The 12,962-nt window shown below is 43.7% G+C and overlaps 1 protein-coding gene across 1 annotated transcript in view; it reads right to left on the reverse strand.

The window, feature by feature from the left end:
* Positions 1 to 12,419: 12,419 nt before the first annotated feature.
* ephb3a (eph receptor B3a) overlaps positions 12,420 to 12,962 on the reverse strand; it is a 37,008-nt gene continuing 36,465 nt past the window's right edge. The window contains exon 15 of the mRNA XM_085377779.1: positions 12,420 to 12,531. Coding sequence (XP_085233905.1) covers positions 12,420 to 12,531 — 112 coding nt within the window. The remainder of the gene's footprint in view (positions 12,532 to 12,962) is intronic.

The raw sequence follows: 12,962 nt of genomic DNA on the forward strand, positions 1-12,962 counted from the left end.
TGTTTCTTGTATTTGGCCCAAACAAACAAACAACAACAACAAAAAAAAAGCTGAAGTGAGGAAAGTGAGAAAGTGGTGTGTTCGCCCACTCCTGGTTCCCTCCTGATGATGTGACCTCGCGGAGGAGTCTGCACGGCCGCAAAAAACTGGAAGGCAAGCAACTGTCCACGCAGATCTTTGCACTCGCCATCTGATGATGAACTGCTAATATGTGTGGCTGCAGCTCAGGAGGCAGAGCGGGAAGGTTGGTAGTTCGATCCCGGGCTGCTCCAGTCTGCATGCCAAATATCCTTGGGCAAGATACTGACCCCAAGTTGAACTCTGGTGCATCCATCGGAGGGTGAAGATGGTTAAAAAGTGCTTGTACATCTGGGTGAATGAGGGAAGCTGTACTGTAGTAGTCGAGTAGAAAAGCGCTATAAGACTCAGTCCGTTTACTATTTAATGCTATTATTAGCATCCATGCTAACATGTGCAAAATGATTGTGTTTACATGTTGGACTCAGAGCAGGGTGGGAAATTAATTTTACCAAGGAGGCCACGTGAGAAACTAGAACTGGTTTGAACTAGAACTGCACCAATAAGCTGAACTCAACTGTTAGGTTTGTAGCATAAACCTATTCGCTGGAACGTTAAGACAATATAATTACACTGCTAAGCAAGACACAAATAGGCAAAGTTCTTCATGTTACTCGTGCACGGGAGAGAACCGGACAACCGCTTGACTCCAGTTGGTCTCGTCCGTCCATCAACTTTCTTCAATATTAATTTAATCTCTTTATAAACTGCTACCGGTAACAGAAGACAGCACAGCCAGGCACTAATTGTGCCCCGTTTGGAAAATTAATGACCCATCCTTGATTTAGATGATGTGTTAATGTGCTAGTTAACTCTACAACAGAGAGCTGAGAGATAACTTCATCATGTACTTGTTCAAACACTGTTGCCTCATATTAAATAGATTAAATAGATTTTCTGCGCGGAGCACATTCTCCCCGAGCCTGAGTCTCAAGCCAGTGACGTCTGCTTTCAGACAGTGGTGATTATGCCCATATTTTATATACAGTGTATGTTCTCATGACAATGGTGGCAGAAATGGCACGGCAAAGAAGCAGCAACTTTGGGTTCAGTGTCATTCTCCTCCATTTCAGTATGTGAAAGAGGCCGGGGATTGAACCAGCAATTAATGATAGCTCACCTTTAGGGTATTTTCACACCAATAGTCCATTTCCTCTGGTCCAAGCATCTGCACAAATGAACTGCACCAAGGGGGAAAACAAACCAGAGCTTGACTTAAACAGATTAAATGGGACTGGTGTGAAAACACCCTTAGAGGAACATGAATATCTGCATCAAACAGAGCTGAAACTCATCCATTTCTCCACTATAAGATCATTTGTTTCTCCCCCCAAAAAACATAGATGGACAGTTAAAGCTATTAGCAAAGGAAGCCTATTTCATAAGCACAAAAACACAAAAACTGCACAATAGCAGCATGTGAACATGAGTTATTTTGAGATGAGACCAAATCCCACCTAGACTGATCTGTAGGCAGAAAGTTTCTGTGAAGCGCGAGCTCCAACCAGCCTGCACTAAGGGTATAGTGGTGGAAGAAGGTGGGAACAACAAAGTCTGGTGCTGTTTTTCTTACAGCGGTTTAGGTGAACTTGTATTTATAGATGGAAGCATAAACTCTGAAGTGTTTAAGGATAGCAGCCACACGCTGAAAGAATATTTTCCCTTCCGAGAGAAATTCGAGCTATGGGATTTAGGCCAGAAACGAGATCTGAACCACAAGGAGCATCTATGTGCCGCCATGGATGGAGAAAAATCTGTGTTTGCGGATGCTGCAGTGCGGGTGAGCTGAGGCTTTGTTGACTGAAACGGCTTGATCCCCTGTCCACATGTTTAGTGTTTATATATTTCAGCCCGAACCAAAGTGGTTGACCGAAGGCAGGCATTGCATATTTCTTAAAACTGCACCGCTTGCAATGCTAACGAGGAGTGGAAATTAACACGCAACACCCATGACGAGGGGTGGGCGGATCGATCCAAGTATGGATAGTATCGATGCATCGTTGGTATTGGTATCGGCTTCAATATGCTGTTCCTGTTCATCAGAAGGGAGACACGTCTGCACAAACTCCTCTGCTCTTATGCAGGAACTATAGGAGGGCTGATCGATACCGACACTGGTACTAATATCGGATTGTTACTAGGGCGATATGATCGATACTTTGTTTCTATCCTCCAAGCTTCAGCATACAGCCCACTGAACCCTTTAAAATAAATTATTTTTTGGAAATGAAACGATATACCTCAAGCATGCATAATGAAAAACGTCTGAACCCTTTTGTGTTGACTGTCACCTCTATTTTAATTTATAGCCTACAGCACTTTCAAACCACAGAAGTTGACCCAAAATTCTTTACAGACAGGCACATTTTTGCCCTCCAGGTCTCTAATAACACCCATGTTTCAAAATACATGAAAAGCTGAAAGGTGTTTTATGTCGTATTAAGTAATTATTGTGGAAATTGCAAAGTCATCTCATAAATCATGACACACTGCTCTCCCCTACATAAGCTGCCTTTTAGTTGAAAGTATCTGCAAAACTGGACGTATAATTACTTGGTATCAGATCAATTCACCGCTGACTAAAACTGAGCGAGCGCGGTCCAGCGTCGACATAAACCCTCCAGGTCTCTACATCTGTCCCCAGGAGTGACGAGAAGATGTGTATGTCTACATCCCACAAATATTTCCTCACGCTCGCTCCTTTCCTTCATCCCGCACCCCTTAGCCCTTTGTGAGAAACATCAATATCTCTGACAGATGGTAGAAGCACAGCAAGAGTGAGGGAGGGAAAAAAAATAACATCTTCATACAGTCTGACTATTTGTGCCGTGCGCGCATCCTCATCCTGTTTAATTTAAAGCCAAAGAATTTCCATTTCTGTTTGTATAAATGCTAAATGAAGGCCTGCTTCCTCGGTATCCCCCGCTGACTGATGTGAACCGTGGCGGCACATGAGAGTCAGCTCCATCTTAACAAATTCACTTTCCCCCTGTCACGTTAGCTCTAACGACTGACAATTAATGCCGAGGGAAGAGCATGATGCAAGGCGACACGCGTGCGCGGCAGATCGTTAGATTTTGAACGCGTCATCATGCGCTGACATGTTTTGTGTGGCTACTTGTCAGCGGCTGGTATAAAAAGTTGACTCTGACTTGTTGTTGTGAATATGCTGGAGTTTATATGGGCTGCATGATGAATAGCTGGTGTCAGGTGTTACCATGGGGATGATTACTTGAAAGCAGCCAAGGCAGTATAAGCATTTGGGATTTCTAGCCAACCCATCAACTGCTTGGCAGGCCATTTATTTCGAATATACAGGTAGTTTCGGGCGATAAGAATCAGCCTGTGTGTGTGTGTGTGTGTGTTTGTGTCTCTTTGTGATATAGGCAAAAAAAGAAGAAGAAAGAAATGGCACTGAATTTCAAACAGCCTCTTGCCATTTAATTACAAACCCGCAGTGACACCCATCACTGTCAGCATCGGCACCGCTGACCCCGGTAACGGGACGAGACAGTGTGACGCACTGGCTCGTCGCCGCTCTCTGCGCGGATTGCGAGGAAGTGTTTTTGCTCCTTGTCTCTCCTCATCTTTGCAGCGAACTGTAAAGTCGTCCACATGTAGGGGGAAGAGTCCCCGGAGCCAGTCGGCCTCTCGGCCTTCTCACTCTCGGCCTTGTTGCTAACACGCCCCACAGGCCACAACAAAAGCAGCTCTGAAAACAAGCTCTCAAAACTTTTGACTGGCAGCCTGGTGATGCGATCCGCCCTGATGCTCCGCGCAGACACTTTGCAGATTCACTGAGATAGGAGTTAAGCTCGGGAACCACCAATCCCTTTTGGTCTTCTTTTCTTTTCTTTGCCAATTTGGGACATCTGCTCTGAGACCACAGCACTGCACACCCCCTCTACGTTTACTCAAAAGCCTAAAGTCGGTCTCTTCCTGCTCTCTCTATCCATAGCCCCTCTCCTCCCCTGGTGGGGGATTTGTGATTCAAACTGGGTTAAGGGACCTAAACCCCTCTATCTCATCGGCAAACATACAAATGCATAATCTGCTCTTTCTTTCCATCCATTCACATGCATGCTAATGATCTCTGCTGGCCTCTCTTTTCACACAGAGCTCACTGCTTCAGGGCTTTGAAACACACACGCCCTGGCAGTCAGATGTGGTCTTTCACATGCTGCATCGGGCTTGGTTTTGTTTGTGTTTTTGTTTTCTTTATGCTGGACAATGGAGATTTGTTACAGTGTTCCCTGTGATGTTTCATCTCATGGCAACGTGACAGCGCAGTCACGGCCTCTCAGTCAAACACACAACTGAGCTGTTAAATGTTAGATCCTTATCCATCACAGATAGCAGCTAACAATTTAGGAAATACAGTTATTTGTTTTTGTGCTTAGATGGAGAAGCTTGTCATCCATGTAGGCCTGCATAAAAACCAAGCAGCAACGCCTGGAGCTAAAAAATTAAGTCCCAGAGTTTTGCTGCACTTCCTCTAGAAGTGAGTCCCATTTACAAGTTAGCAGCATTAAAAAACATGTTTACAGCCCAGTCCAAAAAATGGAGGGTTAAAATTGTCAACATGCCGTGTTCCTTTTGAAGTGGGAAGTCGGAAATCTTGAGTTCCAAGTCAGATTTTCTTTTAGCTAGAAGGCTCTCTCAAGCTGGGAAGCCGCACGACTTTGCTGTTCAGTTCAATTCATTTCGTATAGCGCCAATTCACAACAGTCACTTTATATTGTAAGGTAAAGACCCAACAATTATACAGAGAAAACCCAGATACTACTCCTTATCAGAAAGCACTTGGCAACAGTGGGAAGGAAAAACTCCCTTTAAACAGGAAGAAACCAATCCAAGAGAGCTGCAATAATACTGGGCAGGGAGTGTTGTTAAGTGAACACAACAGTTATTGTGTTGCATTATGAGTGGATGAATCACTTTAGCCTGCTAGCTTGTGGACTCTAAAACCAAGTGGGTTATATTACAGTGGCATTGTATTGTCAATGTCTTATATAAAGTATATCAAAAAGTCATAAAACATCTACTGATTATATTTTTATTCATGTAATGTAACAGGAACCTTTACTTTTACAGTTAAACGCAGTTAAAGTTGTGTTATTTTTAGGTTTTAGAACCTATATGTCACCTGTAATTTAACATTTATTTTGAAAGTCTTTAAAAAATGATAAAGCATGGTTCTGTCTTTTACTTTCCAATTTCTAGTATGCCCGGCAGCTTCAACATCCTTTGCCCAGTATGTCCACTATCCCTCCTCTGCACATGCACACATAATGGTAACCTTCCGGGCTTACGAAGAAATAAGTAACATAATAGGAGCCTTATTTGTTTATCTTGCCAGATGGAAAAGATACTTGACTTCAACATGTAGCTGCACTTAAAACAGCATGCACTCGTTTTTTACTGTGCATGCAGAATATTGTGTGGCAATTGAAGTATCTAGTTTTCCTGCCAAGCTAGGGTGAATAAAGCGTCACACGTAACAGACACAATCAACTTTCTGCTAGAGAGTGAATAAGCGTGAGTCTGAAAATGTTTAATACGGCGCAGCTTTAAACTGCAGCGATTTATCCCCAATCCCTCCTCATCCTTTACATTTCCTCCGCTCCTAAGTCTTCCCTCACTCCCTTCCTCCTCCTGACCTCGTTCGCCAGCTCTGATTCCCTTCAAACTGTGGCGGCTGTGGCCCAGAGATCAGCAGCCCTGGCAGCAACAGTAGTGGAACGGGGGTGGTGATTGTGGAGGTGGCGAGAGAATGGGAGGGGGGGTTAGCAGCTAGCAGGCACTTTTCTAATGCACATGCATCCCGTCCTTCAAACCCAACAGGGTACTGACACCCGTTAATCAATGGCTGGGGCTTCAGAGGCCATTTAATGGCTCACACTGCAGAGATAGAGCCAGAGACTGGCAGAGGTGGGGAAGCCTTTCTGTGCACAAAATGCACTGTCATGCTAATCACCCGTCCCTGCAACACTGAGGGCTTTTATAGGGAAAGTGCTGGGAGGTAAAGGCGAAATTGGAAAGCATTATTTACTATCCCAGATGTGCATGTGTGTGTACGTGTGAGAGTTTCTGTGTAGCTCTTTTTTAATTAAATGTGAACAAATCATTTGAGGGGAAAATTGAATATTTCTGTAATGAGATATTCTGCAGCTCCCCATATAGTTTTCATTAGGTGCGAGGCTGCAGCTCAGATTACAGTTGCATTTAGCGCCAGCTGCTTTGCAGAAATGTTCAGATATAATGGGCTACTTGAAGACCAGGGTGAGGGATTATCTTTAACAAGATTACAATAATCTGGTTACAAGAAATGTTAAACGTAATCCATTAATTTGGATTAAAAGAAGACGAATGTCACATAACTTTATAGCTTTATAATGAGTTTCAGATTTCAGTGTTAAATTGTGGGCAGATTGGGAAATTCTGTTCATTTTCTAAAGGTTCTTAATGATGAATTAGTGTCTATCAGTACGGAAAATTTCATGCCTAGTAATACTGTTGAAATACGGAATGTGTTGCCGAGGCATTTTTTCATTTTAATAATAAAATATAACTGCAGCTATCAAACAGACCTTTAAGGATTTTTCTTATTTTCTGTCATACACAGTCAAGTGAAAAAGAAAGTCCTTCACAAGACTCTATGAAGTGAAAAACTAACTACACCCGACTGCTTTCATAGGAATTAAGATGGTAAGTAGCAGCCAGGTGCTGCTACTGTGAACACCTCAATAAAAGCAAAAGTTGTGTGGTCTGGAGCATTCAGGTTTGTAAGGTCACAATCTTTGCCGGAGCAGACATCCCAGCAAATTCCCAGCAAAACCCAGAGTAACATCTCAGACTTTCCAGGCCTCAGTTAGCATGTTGAATGTTAAAGTTCATGACAGTACAATTAGAAAAACGCTGAATGTGTACAGCTTGTTTGAAAAGGCTGCCAGGAAAAAACATCTTGTCTCTAAAAGAACATGGCAGCACAGCTTAGGTTTGCAAAGTCACATCTGAAAACCCCCCCACAAGACTTCTGAAAGAATATCTTTCAGACAGAGAAGACCAAAGTGGAGATATGTATAGCACCATAGCACCATTTGTATGTATAGCACCATATTTAGAGAAAGCCAAACACATCATATCAGCACAATGGTCTCATGCCAACTATCATGCACGGTGGGGGAGGAGTGATGGAGTTTGTCTTGCAGCCACAGGACATGGGCACCTTGCAGCAATTGCATGCACTCCTCTGTGCTGATGTTTTGCAGACACGTGGCTGCTAACCACATGAGACTAACTTCTGTCACGCAGGCCTTGTGACCAGTCCATGACTATCTGGCAACCACATGTTGCTGGGAAAAAAATATGTATTCTCCAGCTGGGTGGTAAAATCTGTCTTGGGTTTAGTTGCTAGCATATTGCTGTGGTCATAGTTTGAATGGTAGTGAGTCTTATCTACAAACATCCAGCTGCTCTTCGAGGTGCAGTGAAACTGTGGAGAGCATTTGCCTTCAACACATTTTTAAAACACTTTAAAGACAAACCTCAATTTCTGGTCTGTGTTGGGGTTTTTCAAGCTTTGCTATTGCTCGGCTAGTAGTTAGCAAGCATTTGCAGACAATCATGACAAATTACAGGGATATTACAGGCAGCCATTGCAAACTGCTAGCAACCAAGTCAATAAGCAGGAGGTTTTTAGTGCAGCACCTTTTTTTGCAACCAATTTCACTCACCGACAGTCAGAAACCTCAAGAAACCACCGCCAGGAAGTCGGGAAATACATATTTTTCCCTAGCAACCGGTCCTTGTATTACGTCTAGTATGGGTGATGACTCTTGAGCAACAAGCGCATGACGTAACGTGAGAAACTTCAATACCAAAGTATGTGAGGCCATCTGCTCGACAGATAAAGCTTGACTGCAAGTGGGTCATGCATCAGGACAATAGTCCCAAGCACAGCAGCAAATCTGCAACAGCCCAGTCAAACTCCAGACTTTAACCTGTCTGAAATGCTGCAGTGGAACTTTAAGAGAGCAGTGCATGAATAAATGCAAATTCCAAAGATGTGTGACACTAAGAAAGTAATACAAAAAAAACTGCTGCTGTGAAAACTTCCCTTTTCACATGGCTGCTATAATCTTAGAATAGTTGATGTTCATGATAAAAATATCCAGAGCTTGACATAATGATCTTAGCATGTGTACAAGTAATCGCTGTGAATGAAAGCTCTAATTGTGCCATCTCAGACATTTTTTTCTACTTTTGGATCTGTATGATGTCAGTAAGAGCACATATCCCTTATATGGTCATATCAGAAGCCCCGCCCACCTCCAGTTCTGTTTTGTTTACTAGGAGCAGTCAATCAGAGGCAAGTCTGAAAGTCACCAAGACTCAGTGTGAGATAAGAGATATGAGATTTTGCTCTGTAAATCATGTAAAGCTCTTCATAATAGGCCCCCTTGAATTTTTTATTGCAGATGGTGGTGCACATTAATAATATGGACATGGATTAGTCAAATCTACTACTGCATGATATATATATGTACATACAAACAGGATATAGCTAATCCGTTTAACTATATAATTTGAAAAAATCAAATCAAAGCCAGTTTTAGTATAAAGAATATATATATATACATTTTGGGGAGATGAAAAGTTCTTTTTTTCCTTGACTATCATATATAATTAATGCAGCACATCCCGTGCTTCGTGTCAGTCTTACGCCAACTATCTTATCCTCTTGCACCCATTCCTTCATTTCGCTCGCTTTACACCCTTGACACTCTGCTGTACAGTATCAATTAAAATAGAGCCCGTTTTACATCCAAATGGCTGCTGAAAAGACTTTGATTTCCGTTTGTGCTTGCGGTGCAGAGATGCAGAAATTCCTCCACGCAGAGAGTGTGAAGAAACAGCCAGCAACAACTCGTTAAAAAGCCCGAGATTTCGTCTTCTTTTTTTGTCCTTTGTGTGCGTGTGTGTGTCTCCTCACAGTTTTGGCTTAGTGCTGCATGCGCTTCACCATAAAGAGGGTAGTTTTCCATTGATGAGCCGGCGCAGGCGGCTTCACCACCACCAGCAGCAGCAGCAGCAGCAGCAGCAGCAAGCAACAGCAAATCACTGCTCTGTTAAAAGGCCCTGATGCGTAGCAAACACTCCTGCCAAGCCGCCTCGCTCCAAATCTGCCTGCTTGCAGACCCCCTGTAATTGGAGGCATTAAACTTGCTTTGGACAGGATGGCAAATGAGTGCTTTGAGCTTGGAAGAGAACTGACTGCTGCATTCAGAAGGGCTACAGCAGTAGATGCAGCTAAATCTGACTAATCGCTGCCAATCCAGCAGATCTGAGCGTGAGCGACGCGGGCGTGTTTGTAGTGAGCCTGTGTGTTTGTGTGTGTGTGTGTTATTTTCATGTCTTCTGTGGGTCCTGTCTTGGCTGGTGTTCTCGTGTGATTATATACATCCAGTATAACGGCTGGGCTGGTGTTAATCTTTCAGTAATCGTTGGGATCGCTGCGGCGACGCAGCGATTTGATGTTGAACCGCAGACGGTCGGGGTTAGTGATGAGCAGCGAGCAGCCTGCGAAATAAAAACCTGCCTGTCATCCTGCCACCGCTTCCTCGGCTCCCCCCCCCTCCCCTCCACGGAGCACGCTCATTAAAATCTCTGTGAGGAAGCGTTTCAGCTGATGGTACAACAAATCCAGATATTTTCCTTTAGGTTTGCTGCCGTCCTGCGTCGTCTATCAGGGCCCCGCAGCAGCTCTGCTGTGATTGGAAGGGACGTGAAGGCTGGTTTATAGTGAGCAGCAGGCTGAAGCGGCCTGCAAAAACTGGAAACGCTTCAAAGGTTTTGATGATAAACAGGATGCAAATTCTCACTTTTGACACCGTGTCAGATCTCAGATGTAGCGGTGAAAACCAAGAGACCGTGATTAAAAGCAAGGCCCCCCCCAAATGCAGCTTCCCCCCGACAGACTTCCTCCTCTGCAGGCCCGTGTGCAGAACACTGCTCCCCAAGGTCGGGCATTTCTATTTCTTTGTTTTCCTTTTTTGATGTATCCATAAAAACCCCACCACAAAGCATCTATCTACCTTATCTACCTGAGAATCTGACACACTTGATAAATGCCACGGGGCTGTGTGTTGACTGCTGTGTGCACATCCTGTGGGAGCTGCAGAGATGATTAGAGAACATGTGGAGAACACGGCAGCAGTCTTCCCTTTGGTGGCTGATCATACAGCAGCAGCCTGAGCTGTGAGTCAGAGATGGTTAAGTATGAACCCCCCGACAGTCGAGCTTCCTCTCAGTCAATAAAAACAGTGGGTGACAGCTTCACTCAACCGCGGCAGTACGCAGGGACCTGGTTTGTGTCCTGGCAGACAGATTAAAGCCAAATAACGCTGACATTTGGTGTGAAGCCAGATTAACTTTGCCTCCTTGAAGCCTCTCCAGCAGCAACAGAGACTGCAAAATCCCCAGAATAGTCCTGTGGTCTCGCTAATTGGCGAGCTGTGCGGACGGGGCTTTGATTAATCTTAAATCTTAATGAGTTCATCCAAAGCCGCTGTGATATTCCGACCGAGGAGGTAAAACACGCTCGCTTCTCGCCTAGTTTCATCCCACGGCTGGATGAGAGGAGGCCGGGAACTTCGGCCTAGTGAACCCACGGAGAAATCAAAGAGAATACCAGAGATCCATTTAATAATTTATTTGCATATGATTATCGTAAAAATACTGAAAGAGAAATGCTTATTTTTGTTCTAGTTTTTCTGGCAAATTTTTTTCTTCTTTACAATCTAATACACCTTTACTTGCACAGGAAAAAAAAAAAAAAAGAGTCTGCCCTAACAGACACATTTTCTTTCAGCGTGACATATAGTTTCAGATATTTAATGACCATTTAACTGTAATTTTCCTCTATTTGTCTGCTCCTCAACATTAAACAAACAAGCATATAAACGAGGGTCATAGAGAGGCCAAAGTCAGGTCAGATAGTTGTAAATGCCGAGCAGGTTGGTCTAATACAAATATAGTGTTATATACAGGCAGTCGTTTTAATAGGAAACTGCGCTGGAGAAAACACGTGAGGAGAGATGAACCAGTGAGCGGTCGATTTTACATCCGTGTTTGTAGGTCTGGTCGCTATTAAGGTCACCAAGCTATCATCTGGATAACGACCTTTTAGATTCACACTGACCTGCAACACCAGAGTTTAATGTACAACACAGCATTACCACAGGCGCTTTTAATTTGAGGAAAAAAAAAATCCCCAAATCCAACAACAACCAAAAACAAAATGAAAAGACAGGCCCTTGAACATGTCTGCTCAGTGGGTTTAAAGGTAATGTACTCTGTGTGAGCAGAACTATTGATTCCTAATTCACCCATTCATGTCTGTCTGCTTTGTTTATGTCAGAAAACAAGTGATTAAAAAAAAAGAAGGTAAGTCCAGGTAGGAATCACCTCTTCGCCAGATAATAAGTTAGCATTCAAAACAATGCGTCCGTGAGTCAAACAAGATTAAGAAAAAACGTGGACATTAAAGCCCATCCAGCAAGATGCCGACAAAGCAACAGTTAAGGAGGACCGTTATTCATCCTTTTCTCGTGAAGACGTTTCCACTTTGGCATGCACATGACGTGTCCCGCACAGTGTCAGCTACGCCTCCCCTCGGACCGAGAGAGAGACGGTGTGAAGACTCGGATGCTTTGTACAGGTTTTGTAACGTCTCCCGTTACACACGGAAGACGGTTTTTAAGAGGAAGCGGATGAAAAGTGTGTAGTTCTTTTTTCTTGTTTTACAGGAAAAAATAAGAATAATAAAATTTGCAAAATGAATGAACATATTTGGTTGGGTTTTTTTTCTTTTAAAAAGAAAAGGAATCGCTGATTGGAGAGATGGTCCACAGCTGTCTTTGAGCTGGTTTTAAGCAAACGATTGCTTTATCTTGGCACTGTTGCATCATCTGCGTGAAATTGCCCGCCCTGTCCTCAGTCGGAGGGTGAAGAGAAGGAAAAGACTGATTCCCCAACCAGCAGAAAACACATGCAGACATGCAAACACAACCTGAGAGGGAGCAATAAGAAGTCTGGCTTTATGTCAACAGTCACAAATCCACAAGTGTCAAGTAATGAACACACACACTGGAATGGAGAGTTCTCTTTAAACAGACACTGAGTCTCCAGTGGGAAAGAAATCTCCAGATTGGTCCTCTTTCGCTGTGTCGCCGGAGCTTCCATCCTTTTCATTTACTTCTTCTTCTTTTTTTAAATTTATTTTACATCAGTTCTTCGTCTCAAGAGTTTTTAGGTAGTTTTTAGCTAGTCCTTCCAGCTCACACCCTGATCGGGAGAGTTTGGCTCATCTGTTGCCGAATGATTTCCTGACTGTTGTCCGGACTCTTCCTGTTGTGTCCCGGCAGCGTTCCTCCCAGCCGCAGCAGGTCCCTGCCAACACAAAGCCACACAGGTCAGCGCCAAGTTCACGGCCACTTTAAACAAAAGGTGCAACTCATTATCGCGCCACTAAGTGCTCTCGCTGAAGGTGGATAAAGGCCTAATCCATCTTGGTGTCAAGCGTAGCTAAATTCTGCAGAGTCTATACACTTAAATCTCCTGGTTATGGACAATGAAAAAATACAGCGCCAGGAGAATGAGCTCAAAATTGCTGATCCGGAGATTCATCTGCTATAAACAGCATCCAACTCAAATGCCAAGCCTGAATCTATTCATCGCGTTTCCAGTTTTAATAAAAGTTCAACACATTTCTCGGCTATCTTGGAAAAAGCCCCGCGAGCCTCCGAGTGTCCTTTGTTCCTCGGCCAGTGTCCTTGTTTTTAAGGCCCTCGTGGCACAAGATACTCCACAGATAGCGCCGC

The sequence above is a fragment of the Diplotaxodon limnothrissa genome, linkage group LG18 (assembly GCF_057381915.1).
Source record: "Diplotaxodon limnothrissa isolate DT_005_m linkage group LG18, D_limnothrissa_male_GT1.1, whole genome shotgun sequence".
Taxonomy (NCBI): Eukaryota; Metazoa; Chordata; class Actinopteri; order Cichliformes; family Cichlidae; genus Diplotaxodon; species Diplotaxodon limnothrissa.